The sequence below is a fragment of the Octopus bimaculoides genome, chromosome 24 (assembly GCF_046866305.1).
Source record: "Octopus bimaculoides isolate indiv1 chromosome 24, ASM4686630v1, whole genome shotgun sequence".
NCBI classification, from domain to species: Eukaryota; Metazoa; Mollusca; class Cephalopoda; order Octopoda; family Octopodidae; genus Octopus; species Octopus bimaculoides.
This window is the reverse complement of record NC_142951.1, coordinates 15,868,282-15,893,281: the sequence shown is the minus strand read 5'-3', so window position 1 is coordinate 15,893,281 and position 25,000 is coordinate 15,868,282. Positions and strand designations below refer to the sequence as shown.

Genomic DNA, 25,000 nt, shown 5'->3' with positions numbered 1-25,000 from the left:
AAATAAATAGTAATTTTTGTAGCTTTGCAAATACTCTGATGTTTTCTTGTCTTGACAGCTACTTTATATTTTATGACGGTGCTGCAGGGAATTTATCACAATACCAATATTGATATACTTTGAGCCAAAAGCAGACTATGCTGGCATCAGATTAAGAAATGTATATATTTTGTTGGTCTGCTACTAGTGTAGAATTCATGGTTGATTTAGAAAATTAATTGTTTTTGTTATATCTCTAATTCATACCAGAAAAAGTGACAAGTCCATCCATGCATCTTCTCTACCCACTATTCCCTAAGGAGTAGAACCCACAAGCACCCTCTCCATAGAGTCCTATCGGAGAAAGTCATCATTAGGCTTTTCAAGTCACAAGTCAAATGTAAATACCAGCTTGATGCCAGGCACAAATAGGACCACCAAAAACTGCAATATGAAAGGAGTTTGAAAGAATAAACATGCTGCATTGTCTGTCCAATGGGTTAACAAGGGAAATGCTTGCATCTTAGATAAAGAATCCAGTCAAAAAATATATTGCAGTCTCCACCTACAGCTTGCAAATTTTTCTGGGAGATGTTGGGTGGGAGCACAAAGGATCTGCATCTCAGGATCCCGAAGCAGATCCAGGAAGAGAGCAGCTGAAGGGGACAAGTAATTTTAGAAATATATTTTTTGTTTGACTATTGGGGTTATACTTGATCTTGGAAGTATATCATGATCTTATCTTCTGAATTATAACTCAAGGAGAAATAGTGTGTTTCATTTCAAGGCATTAACCATAATGTCATTAAAAGAATTTCTTCCACTAATACCAAAATATTGTTGACCAATTTCATTCCATATTTTTGTGAGGAAGAAGACATTTTAGTCAGCTTGAATTCTAGGACAAGTTATCTGAAATAAAAGTAACATTCCTGTATCTAAAATATCTGGATGTGGTCAAGGAGGAACCAAAACCACCTCCATACTATATGAAGACAATATTTTTGTATTTTAAGGCAACGAGCTGGCAGAAATGTTAGCATGCCAGACGAAATGCTTAGCAATATTTCATCTGTCTTTAAGTTCTGAGTTCAAATCTTGTCAAGGTCGACTTTGCCTTTCATCCTTTCAGAGTCGATAAATTAAGTACCAGTTGCATACTGGGGTCAATCTAATCGACTGGCCCCCTCCCCAAAACTTTCAGGCTTTGTGCCTTGAGTAGAAAAGAATATTTTTGTATTTTAATATTAAGGGAAGTAACTCTGAGTAAGTCATTGTGATAGCATTAATGTTGCACTGCTACCATGACAACCAAAGTTATTTCTTCGTTAAGTGTAAGTTTGAAAACTGAATCAACAGATAGCAGTTACAACTAGATGAAATCTCCGGGCAGTTTAAATGACCAAGTCTCCAATAAGTGGCTAAAAAGTGTCAGCAGGACACCCAGGAGTCATGACCTAGATGTGGTCTAGCCTCCTTAGAATGTAAGAAGTTAAGGGCCGAAACATCTGCCTGAGATGGCGGTGGGGGAGTTCTTCTCTGAAGACCTTTCACTGATCAGCTGTCTTGAGAATTTCTTACCAGCTGAACATGCTTAACAAACTTTGATGCATTAGCAAAGCTTACTAGAACTACCCATAAACACCATCACCACCACCATTGTCCGATGAGATGAGTGTAAACTCTAACACATTTCCTTATCTTAATATAATCCATAACTAAATACCACCTACAGCCATTCTTCTTTAACTGTGATGTCAGGTTATTGCTGACTTTAATAAAAGTCAAATGGTTTGTTGTCAGAACAATAAATTCAAACCTATATTTCATATCTTTTAGATGTTCCAGTTAATTCCCAAACACTTGATCAATTACCTCAGTGCTGTTTGTTCAGTGCTCATTAATCATCTATTTAATCATCTCAGATCATACCATCATTATTAACCACAAATCCAGATTAAGACCCATTGAAGCTCAAAACACTTAAAAGATTTTGGTGCTCCCATATACAGGGGTTGGACTAAATAATGGAAACACCTCAAAATTTCAAACAAATTTATTTTAATATGGGGTAGGACGACCTTTGGCAGTAATTACAGCTTGAATTCTATGAGGTATGGACTCGTACAAAGTTTTAATTGTTTCCAAAGGAATTTTTGTCCATTCTTCAGCTAAAACAGTCTCCAGTTCTTGTAGTGATGATGGTGGAGGATCTCAACTCCTTATTTGTTTTTCTAAAATTCTCCATAAATGTTCGATAATATTGAGATCTGGGGTCTGTGGTGGTTAGATAAGATGTTCAACTTCACTAGAATGTTCCTCATACCATTCAGTAACAACTTTAGCTGTGTGAATTGGTGCATTATCATCCTGAAAAATTGTGTTTCACTCCAGAAACAGTTCCGCAACCTTAGGATGAATTTGATCAGATAAAATGCTTAAATAGTCTTGACTATTAATTCTGCCATGAAGGGAAACCATTGGGCCAGCAGATTTCCAAGATATAGCCCCACAGATTGTCACAGATCCTCCTCCATGTTTAACAGTTGGAAGAAGGCAATCTCCACATTGGCCAGTGGTTGGAAATGAGGTAAAGGATGACTCGTTCAAGAAAATAACATTCTTCCACAGCTCTAGGGACCAATTCTGTAGGTTTTTACTCCACTCTAAACGCTTTGCAACATTTATTTTTGAAAGTAGTGGTTTTCTGATTGCAGCCCTCCCATGAAATCTGGCTTTGTGCAGCTCCCAGCAAACAGTTTTTGTGGAAACTGGGTTCTTGAGGTGGTCATTAAGCTCTACAGTAATTTTGGGAGCTGTACTTTTGTGATCCTTTCTAACAATTGGCGTAAGAGTCTGACAGTCCCTATCTGAAAGTGTTGCTTTTCTTCCAGAGTTTTGTTTTGACAAGGAGGTTTTTCCCTCTTTCTCAAAGGCTGTCATTACTTTTGAGACAGTACTTCTTGAAACACCAAACATTTCAGCTGTTTTCATTATGCTAGCACCTGCCATACGAGCACCAACAATTTGACCACTTTGAAAGTCCAATAAATCTGTCATTTTAATGAATTTTAATTACCTTTTTTTGATGATATCTGAAAAGAAACAGCAATTTTAGCAAAACATATTAAGCAACATTAATAATAAATCAAAAAGCATAAAAATAAACAAGCTTTTGATGGTTTTATAGATATTTCAAAATTATGATACTATGTATTTCCATTATTTTGTCCAACCCCTGTATATATAATGTAATTCAAAATATAAACAATAATAAACCATAAAATAGATTTTTATTTTTCAAAATGTAACAAAACTAACGGCGGTGGCGGTGGTTGTGGTGGTGGTGGTGGTGGTGGTGGTGATGGTGGTTAGTCTAAGATCAGCATTTGATCAAGCAAACCTGCGATAAAAACCATTCCCTCTGTGACCATCACATCTTAGTTTTTGATATATTGTATCTATACTTGCATTGTTCAATGTACTCTTTCTGCTTTTGCAATGCTTGAGTGCAATTAAAGGGAGATTTGGTTGCCATTTTCAACACAGTGAGCTGTTACATAGAATGTCTCCAATCCCTGAAATAATCATTTCATTGCAAATAGTGATGAAAGGACTTTGACAAACCAAATTGATTAATTGATTAACCAAACAATTAACCAATCAATTTATTAGTTAATTGGTTAAACAGTTGACCAATTGACAAATAAATAATAAAGAAGTGAAATTGAACCAGTGTGTGTTTATTGTTGGCATAATAACCCTCCGAAGATACATCAAAGTATAAAAAGTTTATTTTAATCACTGTTTAATGTAATCTTTCTACTTTTCCAATGGTAATGTGCATTTGGAGGGAGATTTGGCTGCCATTTTTAACACAGTAAGCAGCTACATAGAGGGTCTTTTCTTCAATCATTGAATTGATAATTTCATTGCAAATGGTGATGAAAGGACTTTGACAAACCAAACTGATCAATTGATTAACCAAGAAATTAGCCAATCAAACAATTTATTAGTTAATTGGTTAGATACTTAACCAACTGACAAATAAATAGTAAAGAAGTGAAATACTATTGGTGCATGTGTGTGTTTGTTATTGGCATAATGACCCTTCCAAAATACATCAAAATAGGTTTATTTTAATGAAGATTTAAACAGCATGAAGTTTTTATATCTGTGTCTCTATTTGTTTATTCATGCATGTATTTTTCTAAGTGTATCTGTGACACTTCAGTATCTATACATGTCTATATGATTATTCATGGAGTTATGTTTGTAGATGTATATATGACACTAATAACTTTATATATACTTCTGTACACTTACTCCCACTTTATTCTTAAAGTTTAATACTGTAGTGTCTATGAGAGTTTATTTTTTTCGCCTCCAAGTCATTATTATCTATTTATGCCTACACTCTAACTGGCATTCTGTCAGTTGTGATGACAAGGTTTCAGTTGATCCAATCAATGGAACAGCCTGCTCGTGACATTTGTACCCTTAACATAGTTCTTAGGGAGATCCTGCATGATACAGAATGTAACATTGCTGACCCTTTGAATTACAGGTATTACTCATTTTTGTAAACCTAGTTGGACTGAGCCAAAATAATCCTTCAGGGAACAGTCGAAAGTAGCAGACGCAGAGGCAGAGAAAGAGGTGGGAAAACAACATGTGTGAGTGGACAGGCCTAAAGATGAGAGACACAGTACGAGAGGCAGAAGACAGAGATGGGTGGAGGGATCATCATCATCATCATTATTCAATGCCTGTGTTTCCATACTGGAATGGGTTGGACGGTTTGACCAGGGCTGGAAGGCTGTACCAGACTCTCATCTGATTTGACATGGTTTCTTTGGCTGGATGCCCTTCCTAATGCCAACCACTCCAAGAGTGTAATGGGTGCCATTTGCATAGCACCAGTATCTGCCATGACTATGATTTCTCTTGGGCCTTCTTCTCAAACATGGTATAATGCCAAAGGTCTTTGTCATTTGTCATTGACTCTGTGAGGCCCAACTCTTTAAAAGGTGCTTTTTACATGACACCAGTATTGGTCATGACTATGATTTCACTTGGCTTGACGGGTTTTCTCAAGCACAGCATATCACCAAAGGTCTCAGTCACTAGTCATTGCCTCTGTGAGACCCAAAGTCCAAAGATCATGCTTCACCACTTCGTCCTATGTCTTCCTGGGTCTACCTCTACCACAGGTTCCCTTCACAGTTAGAGATTGGCACTTCATTGCACAGCTGTACTCGTCCATACACATCATATGACCATACCAGTGCAGTTGTCTCTCTTGCACACCACATCTTATACCCAACTTTTCTCTCAAGATGCTTACACCCTGTCATACATGCACACTGACATTACACATCCAGTGAAGCATACTAGCTTCATTTCTTTCAAGCCTACACTCTTGGAGCATCTACCTCTGCTACTAACTTGGTCACCTAGATAACGGAAGCTATCTACTACTCTAGCTTACCCCACTGGCAGTTAATGGAGTCTATTTTCTGTTCATTTTTGGTGTTTATTGTACCTGTGCACCTTCCACACACAAAAGTTATTTTCCCAGTTAACCTTCCTCTGATATTGCTGCTCCTTTCATGTGGCCATAGCTTACTCCAGGTACATCTTATAGAGTCTCTACCAATGCCTTTCCTACAGATTAAGCAGGGTCATCTACCTGAAGGGATTTGTGATTTGTCTGCTTTCCTAATTACTAAGACTTCTATTTTTGTTAGATTAACTCTAAGGCCCTTTGACTCTAGGCCTTGCCTCCACACCTGAAATTTCTTCTCTACTTCGGATCGTGATTCGGTTATAAGAACAAAGTCATCAATATAGAGGAGCTCCCAGGGGCAGCCCATCTTAAATTCCTCTGTTATTGCCTGGTGAATTATGATGAACAAGAGGGGGCTTAGAACTGATATACCCTGAATTCCTTGTAATACTCATTGCTAACCTTCACCTTGATTGCAAAGTCATCGGTGGTACCCCAATGGTCAACTAGACTACAGGATATGTAAAAGTGTAAAAAATGTGAAATAAAGTGTCTTGCTCAAGGACACAACATATCACTGGGAATTGAACTCACAACCATGAGCCAAAAACCCCTAACCACTTAGCCATACTCTAAGCAGGAATGGGAGCAAGTGTATTTGCTCCCCATAACCATTGTCATTAGCTGGTCTATAAGAGCATGATTCAGCTAATTCATTGATCCAGGGACAAGGTGACCCAATTAGAGGCCTGTGTGTATCTGATGACAACTCCTCTCACTCCCTGAAATTTAAAAAAAAACGTTTTTTTTAATTTAAATTTGCAGCATTTTTGAATTTGAAAAATCCTCCCTTGGTCATGTTCCTACATGCAAAAATTTCTCTCCGAATCCTTGACCCACAAGATCTGTGGGCCACAGTGTCCCACTTGAAAAATCACCAAGTTACATTGTTTAACCTGCTTTAAGGGGTTAACTCCATCTTACATTCCTATAATTATTTTTACTTATTAAATTTGATATAAAAATTTATGTTCAGACATCACATAATCTTATTTTCTCCACAAAATTATTTATTTCCTTGCACTCAAACAAAAACATGCCCATGCACACACACACACATATAGATGTATATGTATAAGCACATATATGTATAAATACATATGTATACATATTTGTGTATGACTATATATGTATGTGTGTAGTGTGGTAAATAGCTTGCTTACCAACCACATGGTTCTGGGTTCAGTCCCACTGCATGACACCTTGAGCAGGTGGCTTCTGCTATAGCCTCAGGTCAACTAAAACCTTGTGAGTGGATTTGGTAGAAAAGAAGCCTGTCATATATATATGTGTGTGCCTGTGTTTGTCCCCCAAACATCGCTTGACAACCAATGCTGGTGTATTTACATCCCCCGTAACTTAGCAGTTTGGCAAAAAGAGACTGATAGAATAAGTACTAGGCTTACAAAGAATAAGTCCTGTCGATTTGTTCAACTAAAGGCAGTGCTCCAGCATGGCCGCTGTGAAATGACTGAAACGAATAAAAGAATATATATATATATCTATATACATTTATGTATGTGTTCAGATTTAAAAATATTTTTTTGTTTTCGTTCTTAGTTCTATTTCCAGATGATAAAGTACCGTTTTCAAACCTTGACTCAGTGATTGATCTTGGAGATATTGAAGAAGTAGATGAAGATTCTCATTCAAAGCTTTTGGGGCTCTCAAATTATTCTAATTTTGATAAAGAAACAGGTAACTCTACTCATTATTTTGGTCTGTTTCAACTATTAAAATATTCATCCATATTAGATTTTTATTGACTAACTGTAGTGATTCTGTATATTTTATGAACAGTGAATGTGAAAAGTTGCAGTACTTAGATCAAATTATTTATTGTATAGGTCAGGCCTGAATCAAGTCACCCACTCATTACCTTTAATCCCAAGCTAAATATACATTAAAACACTCTGCTGCTATAGCCTCAGGTTGACCAAAACCTTGTGAGTGGATTTCATAGATAGAGAGCTGAAAGAAGCCCATTGTAGGTGTGTATATATATATATATATATATATATATATATATATATATATATATATATATATATATATATATATATATTTATATATATATATATATATATACACACACCTATATATATAGGTATGTTGATGCAAACAGGAAAACTAGAACTCGAAATATGAGTATATGTATATTTTTATTAATATTTAGTAGAAGCAACTCATCCGATGAGTAAATCCTGGGTCCACTTCACTAGATTATAAATATTTTACTAAGTGTATAAACCAGGACAATTAACTATGAATACAAAGATTAGTACATCTGCATATTTTTTGTACAGCATATTTGATTTAAATGTGTCCAACTCATGGTTCTGCTGCATAGCTATCTCAAAATTGCATTTGCATCCAGTTACTTTCAACTGGTTATTAGACTATGCAACTTTATTCAAGGTCTTTCCCCTAATGTGTGTATGTGTGCATGTCTCTTTGTGTGTCTTGACAACTGGTGTTCATATCTTCACAGGCCCAGAACTTAGCAGTTCAGCAAAAGAGACTGTTAGAATTATTACCAGGCTTGAAAAAGGAAATAATTACTGGGTGTTCATTTATTCAACTAAAATTCAAAGTGGTCTTCCAGCATGACTGCAGTCTAATGACTGGTACAAGTAAAAGATAAAAAAAATTAACGTTGTTATTGTTATGACTTTATAACCATGCCCCTCACCTTTTATTTTCAAGCTTAGTACATCAACGACTAAAATATCAAATATGTCTTCCTTTATTTTTGGAGGAGAAAAGTTGTTGGGTGTTTTTTTTTTTGGGGGGGGGAGGGGTCTTTTTAGTTTCTAGCAAGTTGAGCTATCATTGAGAGAATGGTGTCTACAAATAAATGTGTGTAAAATGTCTGCCTTGAAGTTTTGGGTTTATCAGGCTGGCATTCTTTGAGTTTTCATAGTATTTACACTAAACACCTCTGTACAAGACTCTTCCCATACAAGATTCCTCCCATACAAATCTCTCACATACAAGACTCCTCCGTAGAGGACTCATACATACAAGACTTCCCCATACATGACTCCCCCAATTAAGACTTTCCTATACAAGACTCTTCTACTTTATTGACCCTAAAGAGATGAAAGGCAAAGTTGACCTCATTGGGATTCAAACTCATAATGTAAAGAGCCAAAACAAATACCACAAGGCATTGTTTGGTCCAACACTCAGAACTCTACTAATCCACTCACCTGGACTGGTGTTTTAATCTATGGACCCATGAAGGATGAAAGACAAAGTTGACCAGTGGCCAATATAGGATTTGAACTCAGAATGTAAAGAATGAAAACACAGAACAAAACATTTTCTCCAGTCCCCTATTGGTTCTACCAATCCAACATTCTCAACAGACATATAACAATAGATTTGTTCTCTCTGTTCTTTAATAAACAAATGCACTCGGACACCCTGGGCATGCACACGTACTTTAAATACAAACTACTTACTGGACTGATTATATTATATCTATTTTAGTTTTTGTACCCATTCCCCCCTCACCCCCACCTTCCTTTTATTTCCTCTTTTGCTTTGTTGTTACTATTTTTCTGGCATTGTCTTTTATTGAAATTTAACAAGATTTTCCTTGTATATGTTTCAATTTCCTTTCCAGGAAGGAGTATTTCCTCCATCTCTTCCTCTCTTATTCTCCCTCCTCATGTATATGCACAGGCACTTACATGCATTTGTGTATATATGTCTGTAGATATATATATATATATATATATATATATATATATATATCTGTAGATTATATGTGTGTGTGTGTGTATATGTATGTATATTTATTTATATATGTGTGTCTGTATGTATGTGCATATATGTATGTCTATAAAGATGTATGTATGTATATGAATATGTATGTGTGTGTGTGTGTGTGTATATATATATATATATATGAGAAAACCTTATCAAGTCCTTGACTTCAACAAGATTTACTTTGGTTGTTTGTTTTTTGTTTTTAATATTATTTCTCAAATAAATTTGTAAGACAACAGCAGCAACAACAACAACAACCTCTACTACTCTAATTTTACTGCTTTTGGCATTGGTGTCTGATGTGTAACAAGTTCTTGTGTATATAAAAAAGGAAATAAATAAAGTAAAAAAATAAAAGTAGACTAGGTTGGTTGATCAGCCTTACAGTTGATGTAATTAATTAGCTTTATTGATTGTTGATAATCAATACTATGGAAGACAACCATCTGTTAGAATGAAATTTGAAACACCCCACCACCACCACCACCACCATCACCGCCACCATGCCTTCTGTGCCACCATTATCACAGCCAACACTATTACCATCACCACCATCATTATTATATCATCGTACTGTGTGTTCGTGTGTCTTCTTTAGTTTTATATCTGAATTCACTAATGAGAATTTTTGCATTATGTAGCTACAAATGAATAGCAAATCAAAGGCACAGCATAGGGGACACGCATGCATGCATGCACATACACACACACAGCTGCTTTCATTTTTAAATTTGTCATAATTTTATGGGGTGACAATGCTAAATAGTGATGTGTTTAAATACAAACTTGTTACCAGTTCAAATATGCTTGAAGTATGGTCAGCCATACGTGAAGGCTTGTCCTTTGCAGGTGCTGGTTCCACATAAAATGCACTCATGCTGGTGCCATTCATGTCAGTCCCATGTAAAATGCACTTGTACTGGTGGCACATGAAATGCACTTTTGTCAATGCCACATGAGATGGCAAATGATATGCACTCATGCTGATGCCACATAAAATGCACTTGTACCGATGCCACGTAAAATGCACTTGTGCTAGTGCCATGTGAAATGCATTCATACCAGTAACACATGAAATGCATTCATATCAGTGCCATGTACAATGCATTTGTGCCAGTGCCACATAAACACACCCCTGACGGTAGTACATAAAAAGCCCACAACACATTCTCTGAAATGTGGTTGGTATTAGGAAGGGCATCCAACCATAGAAACCATGCCAAAACAGACAATTGGAGTCTGGCCAGCTCCCCGGCTGGTCAACTCCTGTCAAACCATCCAACCCATGCCAGTATGGAAAACAGACATTAAACAATGATGATGTAAGAAAGCCATTCACTGTGTTTTGTCTAGGAGAAAATTTCTTGCTCTACACAAATCAGCCCACAATGCCACCTGTCCAGGCATTGCATTTTGGAGTAGTTATCTCCCCTTCAGCCACAGAAACCAAACAAGGCGGTGCTGTGAGCTGACATGAGAAACACTATCTTTCTTATGATATTCCCGTCATCGTTCAATGACTGGTGGCATTAAATGGCAGTTCACTGTAAATAAAATACAGGGTAACAGCACTAAGTTTGTATAAATACAAACTTATTACCATTTCAAATATGCTTGAGACATATTTGACCCATAAGAAAGTCAGTAGTCAAATGTGTTTAAATACACTGAATCAGGCCACAGCACCACCTGTCCAGATTGTGGTTATCTCCTTTTCAGCCACAGAATCCAGACAGCGAGGTACTGCTAGCTGACATGAGAGACAGTATCTCTCTTATGATATTCCCATCATCATTCCATAACTGGGAGTGCTATTTGTATTGTCATAATTACATATTCTTTCCACTATTGGCACAAGGCCCAAACTTTTTGGAACAGGAGCTAGTTGAATTACATTGACCTCTATGCTCAATTGGTCATTATTTTATCAACCTTGTAAAGATAGAAGGCAAATTCAGCCTTGTCAGAATTTGAACTCAGAACATAAAGAGCTGAAAGAAATACCAATAAGTATTTTGTCTGATGTGCTAATGATTCTGCCAGCTTGCTTTATCATCATTATTACTATTAGGCAGAATCATTGGAACATAAAGCAAAATGCCTAGATCGGACCCTTTGTGTTCTAAATTCAAATCTTGCCTGGATCAGCTTTGCCTTTCATCCTTTTGGGGTCAGTGAAATAAATTACCAGCCAAGAACTACTGATTTATTTAATTGGTTATACTTCCCCCACACCAAATGTGTGGTCTAGTGCTCTGTATTAGATGTGGTTGTATCTTTTATCTTATACTTGTTTCAGTCATTAGACTGTGGCCATGCTGGGGCACCGTCTTGGAGAATTTTTAGTCAAATGAATCAACCCAGTACTTATTTTCTTTAAAGCCTGGTACTCATTCTATTGGCCTCCTTCACCAAACCGCTAGGTTACAGGGATGTAAACAAACCAACACCCATTGTCAAACAGTAATGGAGGACAAACGCAATCACAAAGACATGCACACACACACACACACACACACACACACACACACATACACACACACACATGACGGGCTTCTTTCAGTTTCTGTCTGCCAAATCCACTCATGAGGTTTTGGTTGGCCCAAGGCTTTGGTGGAAGACACTTGCCCAAAGTGCCATGTTGTGGGACTGAACCCAGTTGCTCAGTCTGCCAGAAATAGTAGCTAAGTCTCTCTCTCTCTCTCTCTCTCTCTCTCTCTCTCACTCCACTTTTTTAAAGTAGTACATCAGATAGAATACCTGACAATATTTGTTCTGGTGCTCTGCACTTGGAGTTCAAATCCTGTTGAGGTCTACTTTGCCTGTCATCCTTTCAGGGGTTCATGAAAAAAGGTATCAGACTAGTGCTGTGGATTGTTGGATATGCAAACACATCAGACCAAATGCCTTGTGGTATTTGCATTCTGAGTTCAAATCCCACCATGTCCTACTTGGGTTGTAGACTTAATCTATTACCTGACTCCTTCAGTGCCTTTAGTGGAGTCTGTTCTGGTGCAATCATTTGGCCCAGGTCTTTAGTTTGAGAGTACCAGCCTCCTTTTCTGCTTCCTATCTCAAAAGCACTGTAAAGGGTCATGGGTATTGCCTACTCTCCTGACTATGCAGTATACTGACACTCCAATGGTTACAACAAAGAGGGTTCCAATCAACCTGCTTGTGAAATTAACATGCAAGCGGCTGAGCACTCCACAGACACGTATACCCTTAATGTGGTTCTCAGGGAAATTTAGCATGACACAGAATGTGACCAGGATGTACCTTTGAAATAAAGATCCAACTCATGGAACTTTGGCATTAAATGATGAAAATATAAAATTAAAAAAAGAAACTAGTTGAAGATAGTGTAAAGCCTACAGGTGTACTAGGCTGGACTTTATTCTGCTTTCCTTGATGTTAAACCCCTTAGCATTTAAACTGACCATATCTGGCCCAAATATTGTGGCTGCATTGTGATGGGCAGCAGCAGCAGCAGCAGTGGCTTTATCTCAGATCCAAGAATTTAGTTTCTTCTTTGCTGAATACTTCCTTTATGGTGATGGTGACTCTGGAGACCAATTCTTGTCCAGAAGAGTTGATGGCATTGACTGCATGGTAATGTTGGTGGAGGATGAGATTCATTTTGTCATGCTTTTCTCTCTTGTCATTCAATATCTCCCTTTTCTCTTCTGGTTTTATGATCAAATCAGCCAGATCTAGCCTCTCTCACCTGTCCTACAATGTCATTCTAAAAATAAAGAATCACATCATCAAAATCTTGTAGTTACAAGATAATGCATGATTAATTCAAAACAGTGTGAATAAATAAGGATTACATTTGATAGAATAATCTGAATGCTCAAGGGTGAAGTGACTGAGGGTACAAGACTCATCCCACCCTCACCTCAAATGAGACGTTGGGCCATTGCAAAGTTAATCTCCCTCAGCTGCTGCTGGTACTCATTTTCAGTTCAATAAACTGGAACAACATAGAAGGAAGTATTTTGTCCGATGACGAGACATACATCCAGTACTGGAATTGAACCTGCAATCTTCCAATGTTGAACCCAACACTCTAACTACTAGACCATATACCTTCACTCTGTATGTAAATAGCCATAGCTAAACGACTACCACATGTTCTAATAAGGCTGCCAACCACATCTCCCACTTTGCCACCATTGTTATCATGAAGGGTAGTGAATTAAAAATTCTTGTTTTGTTTTAATTATTTTTCACCAAAAATAAAAAAAGAAAATGGAAAGAAAAAGCTGCTCAACCTGTTAATATGACATCTAAATGTCCCCTTAAGTTTTATAATACTGCTGGCAAGCATGGCTGCCATGTTGTTTATTGTGTCAATAATAGACAATTGTTTATTGTGTCAATAATAGACAATTGTTGGCAATACAGACTGATTATGAAAAGTCATTCAAATTGAGATATCAACTGATACTCTAGAATAGGTTCACAAACAATATGAATTGTTGCAGTAGAGGATTCATTAATAGTTATATAACTAGCAGGACCCATAAATATTTCACAGAATTAATAGTAAACTTACAGGTGCAGGAGTGGCTGTGTGGTAAGTAGCTTGCTTACCAACCACATGGTTCCGGGTTCAGTCCCACTGTGTGGCACTTTGGGCAAGTGTCTTCTACTATAGCCTCGGGCCGACCAAAGCCTTGTGAGTGGATTTGGTAGACGGAAACTGAAAGAAGCCCGTCGTATATATGTATATATATATATATATATGTATGTGTGTTTGTGTGTCTGTGTTTGTCCCCCCACCATCGCTTGACAACAGATGCTAGTGTGTTTACGTCCCCGTAACTTAGTGGTTCGGCATAAAGAGACCGATAGAATAAGTACTAAGCTTACAAAGAATAAGTCCTGGGGTCGATTTCCTCGACTAAAGGTGGTGCTCCAGCATGGCCGCAGTCAAATGACTGAAACAAGTAAAAGAGTAAAAGAGTTATTCCTGAAAACTTTATCCCCAAAAGCCTGAAAGTGGAACCTGTGTTGTGTCTGTATCAAAAGATGGTCACTTATCTGCTATTCATTGTAAATGATTACTTAATGCACTTTATATATATATATATATATATACATTATATACTTTATGCACAATTTTATAGACTTTATACACAACACTCATAAAATAAATATTCACTCTTATTTTCTCATTTTCCCCATAAATAGAAAGAATTACATTTTAAAATTTACATGGTCACAATTTCATATCTAGAAAACAAAAATTTTATAGTAAAAAAAATTATCTTATATGTAAAATATAAGGGTCACAATTTCACAGGGGTAAAAATTTAATGCAACATCACTGGTAACTAATAAGCCAAGGCTACGGGTCAGAGCCAACACACCTTTCAATTTGTGTACACCTTTCAATCCAATACTTCTTTGCAGACGACGTTCTTCATGCAAGTTCTCCTTCATCTTTTCCCTTGTTTGTCAGTGTTGATAACTTGAACTCTCTCATCAGATAATTTGAGAATGCAACATATAGCTGACCATGGCTGAATACAGGTTCAGCCAAGAACAGCCCTACTTTATCAAATGTCTGCCCTTGTGATTTATTGATTTGATAGGTGATTTATTGCATTTGATAGGTGAACGGGAAACTGGTTTCTTACTAAAGTGAATGACAAGTTTGGAATGCGCATTCGTTAAGTGATAGGTGATATAAAAAAACTTAGTTCAATAAAAAAAAATTACTTTTCACTATGCACTTACCATGGCCACCACCACCTGTCTCTCCCTATCTCTCTATTTCCCTCTCTTTCCTCTTTCTCTCTGTCTTTCTTTAATCTCACCATCAGAACATCACCCCTCTGCTAAAATTATATTCCTAACACTCTGGTATATCACTAACTTCAACTAAATTTTTTAATCATGTAATAAATATTATGTTCCCCCTACCACATGTCATGGACACTTCCTTCTCCATCTTTTCTCTTTCTGTCTCACTCTTTGCCTTATCCTCTTTTTCTCCTCTTTTCTTTCTTCTTTTTCTTATGAAAGTGTTACCAACGGGCTAAGTAATGTAATGACAAGTAGAATTATTATAAGCTGTTATTATCTTGCTGGGATTAGCTTTGCCTTTCGTCCTTCTGGAACACTGAAGATTTATCTGATTCTAGTTGTAGTCATTGTGTAGCTCCGAATTAAACCATGATTGAGTAATCCTGTAATTGGAATCATTCCAGCCAAATAAGCACACACACTTTTTATATTTGTTCTTAACTTCAGATTTATTTTATTATTCTTTTTATTTCATATCCTATGTCTGGAAATCTTTCATTTAGTCCATTCTTTCTAGAGAATGGACTAAACAGAACAGGAGGAAACTTGTAGGATGGAGAGTCTCTGAAGAGGTCACAGGATGTGTTATGAAAGATTTCCAGACATAAGACATAAAATTAGAAAAATAATAAATCCAAAGCAAGGAATGAATATATTGTGTGTGTTTATTTAGCAAATAAAGAAAATAAAAATGACCATCCTAAAATATAACATCTGTTTCAACACATGACTTCACATCAGGAATGTTGCAAAAAAAACATCTTTACTGAGTCTTTTATACAATCAAGTTGATGTGGCATGGTGTGATTTAAGGGGGATTTGTTTGCTCTTTCTTGTAGGTTGTGGGACCTTGTAGACACTTTCTCATTGGTTTGTTAACTTTGTAACTTCAAAATTAGGGACTTCCCACTGTGGTATGGTTTTAGGTTGGTAACTAGATGGGAAATTCAGTACAATTGATACTCATATTCTTTTTATTCTTTTACTTATGTCAGTCATTTGACTGCCACCATGCTGGAGCACCACCTTGAAGGGCTTTAGTTGAACAAATTGATCCAAGGACTTATTTTTTAAGCCTAGTACTTACTCTATCAGTCTCTTTTGTTGAACCACCAAGTTATGGGGACATAAATGCACCAACACTGGTTGTCAAGCAGTGACAGGGGAACAAACACAGACACAAAGACACACACACATATACATATGACGGGCTTCTTTCAGTTTCCGTCTACCAAATCCAATCACAAGGCTTTGGTCAGCCCGAGGCTATAGTAGAAGACACTTGCTCAGGATGCCATGCAGTGGGACTGAACCTAGAACTATGTAGTTGAGAAGCAAGCTTCTTACAGCACAGTATTAGTCCTGTATTACCTCACCCAATCTTTATGTCTGTTATTTCATTATTTATGATTCTTTCAAAGGCAGGGAGCTTGTAGGATTGTTAGCACATGAGAAAAAATACTCTGTGGCTCTTTACTGTCTGAATTCAAATGCTTTCAAGGTTGACGTTGCCTTTCATTCTTTCGTGATTGATAAAATAAAGAACCAGCCAAGTACTGGCAAGGGGGGGGGGGGTCGATGTAATTGATTAACCCCCTAAAATTGCTGGTTTTGGTGCCAAAATTTGAAACCATTTATGTTTCTCTCATATTGCTTAATGCTTCTTTTTTTTGTTGTTGTTGTTTGTTTTACTTTACTTTGTCTTTGCTGATTCTTTTTTCTCTTTTTTTTACCAAATTTGTCTCTCAGAAACAATCTTCCCTCACAAGTTGAACCTGGATCGTCAGTTAACTAACAGCGTGTTGATATCATGGGTAGCCCCAGAAGTCGACCGGAATGTAGAAATAATTTGCTATCAGGTGTTTGTTGACAATAAATTTAAGATCTCAGTGAAAAGGAATGAAAGAACGAAAGCTTTATTAGAAGACATTGATTCCAAAAAGGTAGGTTTTTTAAGTAAAAATGTGTTTTCAATATATGAGGTTTGATCAAAAAGTAGCAGCACTGGAGCTATAAAAAGAAAACCACTACACATATCAATTCAGCATTTAATCTCCTTTGAATTTGTCCCCTTCTAAAGCCACATACTTTATCCAGTGTTATTTCCATTGAAGGAAGCATTCCTGGAACTCCTCTTTTGGGATAGCAAACAGCTACCACATCGTATACTCTTGTATTTCCTTGATGTCTTGAAATTTTGTTCCTTTCAAGTGGGATTTGATTTTTGCTTTGGTTTTGGGGTCATAGCCATAGACCCATGATTCATCACCTGTTATGACAATTTTTGAAAAGTTTCCGTCTTCGTCAACTCAATCTAAGAGATCCTGCACACTTGAAACCCAATCTTCTTTTTGAGACGGTCACACTACACTCTTTACTTCTAAGCACTGCTATAAACAATAGAAGTGAGTGAAAATATAACTTAGTGTGCATGCACAACAGGGTTCAAAGTCAGTCTATACCAAGCAGCTTTACTCTGCATATTTAGCTTTGTTACCATAGCAACAGTCCCAATACCTTTTGATCAGACCTCATATATTTTATAGTGTTTGAAAATTTATTTTATATTTTGTGATGATAAAAAACTGGCAACCACACACAAAGATTTTAAATATATATATATCATTCACATATGGTAGTGTGTGAATAATATTCTTAAGATCAAGATTTACTTACCTGCGACCACTTCTAGGCAAAAAAAAAAGGAGATTAATGCCTGAAATCGACTTTGACTCCAAATATTATTCTTATTTCGAAAGAAAACTATATTTAAGTTCAACTTTTCTGATAGATCTCCACTAGAGGAATCCGATGATACCAATTATATCAAAAAAATTTTTAATAAAAAACTACTGGGGCCAGATGTGTCAAAAAAAAGTAGTAATACCTAAAATCAAATTAAAAACCTCAAATTTTTTTCCTCATATGATAGAACTCATCAAGGCAAGTGTCATGGTGCTAATCTTTTCAAAAAATATCGTTCACATATGGTAGTGTGTGAATAATATTCTTACGGTCAACATTTACTCACTCATGAACACTTCTAGGCTTTGTCACTAACTCAGCTTTTAACCAAATTAGATGCTGTTAACATTTTTATATTGGCCACATCATAAGCTACATTTAAAGCTAAAAATTTGAAAATCGGTTCAGTAGAAAAAACTTTGGGTCAAATATGTGAGGTCACAAACAAGAAAATAATGCCTGAAATCAACTTTGAGTCCAAATTTTTTTTCTTTTTGAATAAATCTATATTTTATTTTAGCTTATATTATAGATCTCCATGACAGGAATCTATCCATGTTAGTTATATGCAAAAATATTCAGTAGAAAAAATATACTGAGGTAAAAACCAGCAAAAAAATAGGAGATTAACACTTGAAATCAACTTTAATTCCAAATGTTATTCTTCTCTCAAAAGAAGTCCATATTTAAATTTAACTTTTCTGATAGATGATCTCAACTATAGGAATCCCATGATGCTAATTATATTAAAAAAAATTAGGAATAAAAAACTAATGGGGCCAAATGTGCTGAAAACAGTGGTAACACCTAAAAGCAAATTCAAAACCTAAACATTTTGTTTTTGTTTAGGTCATATGATAGAACTCAAGACAAGTGTCATGGTGTTAATCTTTTGAAAAAGATTTTCAAAATAAAGAAGTTATTATATAGGCTAAATGTGCCAAAAGTACGTAAAACAATTTTCAAGTAATATTATTACTTATTACGGTACTAAGACAACTAGTTGGCAGAGTCAGGATCATGCAGGGTGAAAGTTTAATGGCATTTCGTCTGTCTCTACATTCTGAGTTTAAATTCTGCCAAGGTCATCTTTGCTTTTTATCATTTTGGTATATGATAAAATGGGTATCAGCTGAGCACTAAGGTCAATGTAATCAACTTCCCTCCCCTCTGGATTTGATGGCCTTGTGTCAAAATTGGAAATCAATATTGCAAAATGTTTTATTCAGTTCAGTAGGTATCTTGCAAAGACCTACCTCATATTCATAGAATACTCTATATTGTAATAAATATTATTCACAAATGGCTGTGTGTGAATAATATTCTTAAGGGCAACATTTACTCACTCGCGACCATTTCTAGGCTTTGTCACTAATTCAGTTTTTTACCGAATTTGATGATGCTTATACATTTTTAGATTGGTCACCTCCTAAACTACATTTTGAGCTACAAAATTTGAAATTTGGTTCAGTAGAAAAAAATTTGAGATTTCAAATATGTGAGGTCAAAAAGGGGAGAATAATGCCTGATATTGACTTCAAGGATATACATGTGACACTACATACATACTTTCGTAAATGCACACACACACATGCACATACACATAGGTAACTTTTAAAATGCCCATGAAGGGAAACAAAGATGAGTGTGATGAATACATATCTTTAAGGAGAGAGGGGTGAGTTGACAACAAATGATGATGAGTGGACTCTTTTCTGCTGTCCATCATAAATAAACACACACACATGCATACATACTTATTGGCAGCCAAGAATAATATTTTTAAAATTAAAATACATTTTATTGGGTAAATTTGAGATTTATTTCATTTATTATGGGAATCTAAAAAACAAGTGAATCTTTAAAAACATGTTACAAAAATAATCAAAAATAAATTTAAACAGAAGAAATTTTTTTCATCATGTCTTTTGAAATATACAATTAAAATTGTCATTTTATTTAGTTGTATCAAGTACAAACAATAAAACATGAAGTAAATAAGACTGCAAAAGGTTTTTTTTCACTTGAATTGAAATCCCATTACAAAAAAAAAAAAAAAAAAAACATTAATTGCAGTAGAATGGTCATTAAATGGTTTCAAATCAACCATATGTTCAGTCAATTCTTCCACATTAAAAAAAAAGAAATTTAATCTGACAAATAAATCATAAGTAAAATTTATTAGTTAGCATTAATAGAGTAGCCTAATTCATCTAGATCTTGGGTTCTCTAGAACCTCATATCGCCAGACATCTCAGTCCAGTGTCATTTTCTCTGTAAGTCCCAGCATCCTTAGATCAGTCCTCACCAGTTCATCCCATGCTGTCACCTATGGCTCTATCACCTTAACCTTTATCATTAACTTTGTGTCTTTGGAAATGTATGAAAAAAAAGATCTCTTACTTGAAAAACAGTTAAGAGTTAACTGTAAAACAATAGCTTAATTTTTTTTTGTCTGCCACCATGTTAGCAAGGAAAATGGAAATATATATATATATATATATATATATATATATATATATATATATGCGTGTGTCTGTGTGTAGGCATATATTTATATATATATTTGCATAGGTGTGTATAAACATGTGTAAATATATGTATAGATATAAATATTTGTATGCATGTACAGATATGTTTATAGATATATGTATGTGTAGATTTATATATATATATATATATATATATATACACACACATTGTAGATAAAACATAAATCCCCCAAAAAAGCAGCACACTGTAAGTTATAGAGCAGTATATAATATATATTTATATATAATTGTGTGTGTGTGTGTGTGTGTAATAAATAAATGTATATGTATGTATGTGTTTATGTGTGTGTGTACACACACACACACATATATATATATTTGTGTTTTATGACTGGTTGTTGTTTCTGAGAGGGTTTAGTATGAAACCTAGTTTATAATCCTTGTTTCACATTATCAATAGTTATATTAGATTTTGTAGGTGGCCCAGTAGGTAATGGAACGACAGGGGTGGTGTTGGTGGTTGTCATCATTGTCATCATCACTGTCATCAAGGGAGGTATAATTGGGATTTGTATCAGCTGCATTAAGAAACAGAACTGACTTGAGATAATTTTGGATGAAGAAACCTACATTACGTCTTTAACTTTTACAATAATAGTAATGATAATAATAATAATAATGATAATAATAACAATGATGGTGATAAGGATGATGATAATAATGATAATAATAATGATAATAATAATGATAATGTTAATAGTAAATAAGTGTAGCATTGCCTGAGGAATGGTAAAGCTCTTTCTTCACAATTGTATTCATTGCATTGTTCTGCTGTTTCGGATCTGGAGAGAACGGCATTGAGAAGAGAAAAATAGTTCTGAGTTATGGATAAGTGGGCGGAGTAAGGGCTGAAGAGAGAAAAATCCACTGTTCACCTGCTCTCTTATTCTCTCTCTCTCTCACACACACACACACGCACACACACACACACTTATAAAAATCCCTACATGTGATTGTATTCTACAGAAAATGTCACTATTGAATATCTGTGGCTCTAAATAGGATAATCTGTTTATAAGTATCGTTCCAGCTCTTTTGTCTCTGGTTATCATTACACTGAACAGCAGCAGCAGCGGCGGCGGTGGTGGTGGTGGTGGTGGTGGTGGTAGTAGTGGTAGTAGTTGTAGTAGTAGTAGTAGTAGTAGTAGTAGTAATAGTAGTAAATAATAATGTTGTTAGAGAGATTTCTTTAATTTGCCACAAGGGTGATGGGTGAGATGACAATAGAATGATAATTGGAAAAACGGTGGGTGTTGTCACAGAATTGATTATGCAAAAGAAATAATAGCATGCAAAAAGAATGAAATGAAATCTTCCAATAGGGGGAGACAGCCACTAAGAGCCAGTCAGGGTACCCCATAAATCCAAGGTTGCCCTTTCTACATAAAACAAAGACCCTCTCCAAATGTGTTCCTGCTAGTGAATACTCAGGGTATGCCTAAACACATAAGTTGTTCATGCATATCTCATACACCTTTCAGCAAATTCACTGAATGGCAGCAATTCCCTCTCCACCCTCACCTGCCCTTGTTGATGAGTTGATGGGAATTTGGACAAAATGGAAATTCTCTGATAATAATAACAGCAGCAGTAATAATAATAATGATCATTATTATAATAATGGTTTCAAATTTTGGCACAAGGCCAGCAGTTTTGGGGGAGAGGGTAGCTCAATTACATCAACCCCAGTACACAGCTGGTACTCATTTTATCAACCCTGAAAGGATGAAAGGTAAAGTCAACCTTGGCAGAATTTGAACTCAGAACATAAACATGGACAAAATGCCACTAAGCATTTTGCTCAGTCTGCTAACGATTCTGCCAACTCCACAGCCTTAGTAATAATAATGATGATAATAATAACACAGTGTAACACGATTTTTGTCCTTGTGTAGCAACTGCTATTTCCTATTTGCTTACCCCGAGAAAAGTAAGAAAAATGGCTAATATTTCCTTCAAACTTGACTTTTGTTATATTTGTTCAAACCCCAAAGAATCCCTCTCACTACATGGCTATGATGCTCCCCCACTTCTCCTGCTCATCCTCAGAGATGCACAGCCAATATCAGCCAATAAGGGACATGCTCATGTCAGTCAACCGATTAAGGTCAAGCAACTGACAAGCAAATCTGTGGTATTGAGCAGAATATTGACTATAACGATATTTCTGCTTCAGCAACTCTGTGCTGAATCTATCTCAAATGTAATGGAAAATTGGTCAGTTTCAAAACATTGATGTCCAGGTGATAAAAGCAAAGTTTGAAGGGAATAGTAGTCATTTCCTTTTACTTTTAGACAGAAGCAAATAGGAAATAACACTTACTGACCAAAGACAAAAACTAAAACTAAAAATTTATTACACAGTGTAATCATAGTAAGAATGATGATAATATTTTACTACAAGGCCAGCACTTATGAAGAGGAAGTCAATTATGCCAATTCCAATACTCAACTGGTACTTATTTTATTGACCTCTAAAGGATAGAAGATAAAGTCAACCCTGGTGACATTTGACCTCAGATTCAGAAGGAATGCCACTAAGTATTTTGTTCCATATGCTAACAATTCTCCAAGCTTGCTGTCTTTATATTGATGATGATGATGATAATAATAATAATAATAATAATAATAATAATAATAATAATAATAATAATAATAATAATAAACCTTTCTACTATTGGCACAAGGCCTGAATTTTTGGGGAAGGAGTCTAGTTGATTACAATGACCCCCAGCTCACCACCTTAATAATAATAATAATAATAATAATAATAATAATAATAATAATAATAATGTTTTCTACTATAGGCACAAAACCTGAAATTTTGGGGAGGTGGGGTAATAGATTACATGGACCCCGGTACTCAAATGGTACTTAATTTATCAACCCCAAAAAGATGAAAGGCAAAGTCAACCTAGGCGGAATTTAAACTCAGAATGTAAGGGAGGATGAAATACTGCTTAGCATTTTGACCTGCATGCTAATGCTTTTGCCAGCTCATTGCCATAATAATAATAATAATAATAATAATAATATCAATACCAGCAGGTGACAACGTTTCCCTAAAAGAAATGGAAAAACTTTCAAAATACAAAGCCCTGGAAATAGAGGTAACTCGAATGTGGAATCTAAAAACAGAAACAATTCCTATTATAGTAGTTGCCTTAGGTATAATAAAAAAATATTCAGACAAATACATAACAAAAACACCAGGACTTACAAATATATATAACATACAGAAAATTGCACTACTGGGCACAGCACACATCCTACGCAAAACACTTTCAATAGAGTAACAATAAGAGCATCACAGCAAACCACAGCACATACCCAAGGCGCACAGAGCTGCGCTCGGTAGTGAAGTGAAAGCACGTTATAAAAATAAAACTACTGAATAATAATAATAATAATAATAATAATAATAATAATAATAATAATAATAATACTGATTTAACCCTTTAGCATTTAAACCAGCCATATCTCAAAATATTCACCTGCTTTATGTACAAACTGATCAGATCCAGCCTCTCACACCTACACTGCAGTGTCATTCTAAAGATAAACAACAATCACATCAAAATCTCAAAACTATGAGATATTGCACAATTAATTCAAAACAATATGAAATAATTATTACATGTGACAGAGTAATTTGAATACTAAAGAACACTTGTGTGCAAAGGTGTTGTGCAAGCAAAATAAAATTCAAATTATGCAATGGAAGCAGTTCTCTAGAAAAAGCAGTCACCTCTAGGGAAATTTTGTTTCACTTATCTCTAAAATATATTGTTTTTTTGGTTTTTTTTATCACAGTACAACTATAAAGGGATTTTTCTCAGACAAAAATTACAACTTCTAGTATTTCAACTATGCATACATTGATAGTAAGAATTTGTTGCTATCAAGCAACTTCCATAATTCAAATTTTGTTTTGCTTATGCTGTGCCTTTACATACAAATGTATAGTTTATACACTATTCCCATGTACTTCAGACATATTCCTATGTACTTCAGACATGTCCCTACGTCTGAAGTACATAGGAATGTACTTCAGATTCGATTTCATTTCAGAAGTAGCACAAGTATTCAACATTGAGAAACTGCAACCATGGTAAAATGCTTATTTATCAGTCTCAAGGTCATTTCTGAAATGATTTCGTTTTGCCTAGTTCTGAAGTATATTATGTTTTCTCAACACGATATATCTATACAGAGATTTTCCTGCAGTTTCTAGCATTTCAGCCACACACGCATTCATCATCATCATCATCATCATCATCGTTTAACGTCCGCTTTCCATGCTAGCATGGGTTGGACGATTTGACTGAGGACTGGTGAAACCGGATGGCAACACCAGGCTCCAGTCTGATTTGGCAGAGTTTCTACAGCTGGATGCCCTTCCTAACGCCAACCACTCAGAGAGTGTAGTGGGTGCTTTTACGTGTCACCCGCACGAAAACGGCCACGCTCGAAATGGTGTCTTTTATGTGCCACCCGCACAAGCCAGTCCAGGGGCACTGGCAACGATCTCGCTCGAAAATCCTACAGGAGCCAGTCAGGC

At 35.7% G+C, this 25,000-nt stretch overlaps 1 protein-coding gene across 1 annotated transcript in view; it reads left to right on the top strand.

Moving 5' to 3' along the window:
• LOC106877382 (uncharacterized) overlaps nucleotides 1-25,000 on the top strand; it is a 900,394-nt gene that overhangs the window by 800,081 nt on the left and 75,313 nt on the right. The window contains exons 17-18 of the mRNA XM_089341355.1: nucleotides 7,109-7,246; nucleotides 16,892-17,085. Coding sequence (XP_089197481.1) covers nucleotides 7,109-7,246; nucleotides 16,892-17,085 — 332 coding nt within the window. The remainder of the gene's footprint in view (nucleotides 1-7,108; nucleotides 7,247-16,891; nucleotides 17,086-25,000) is intronic.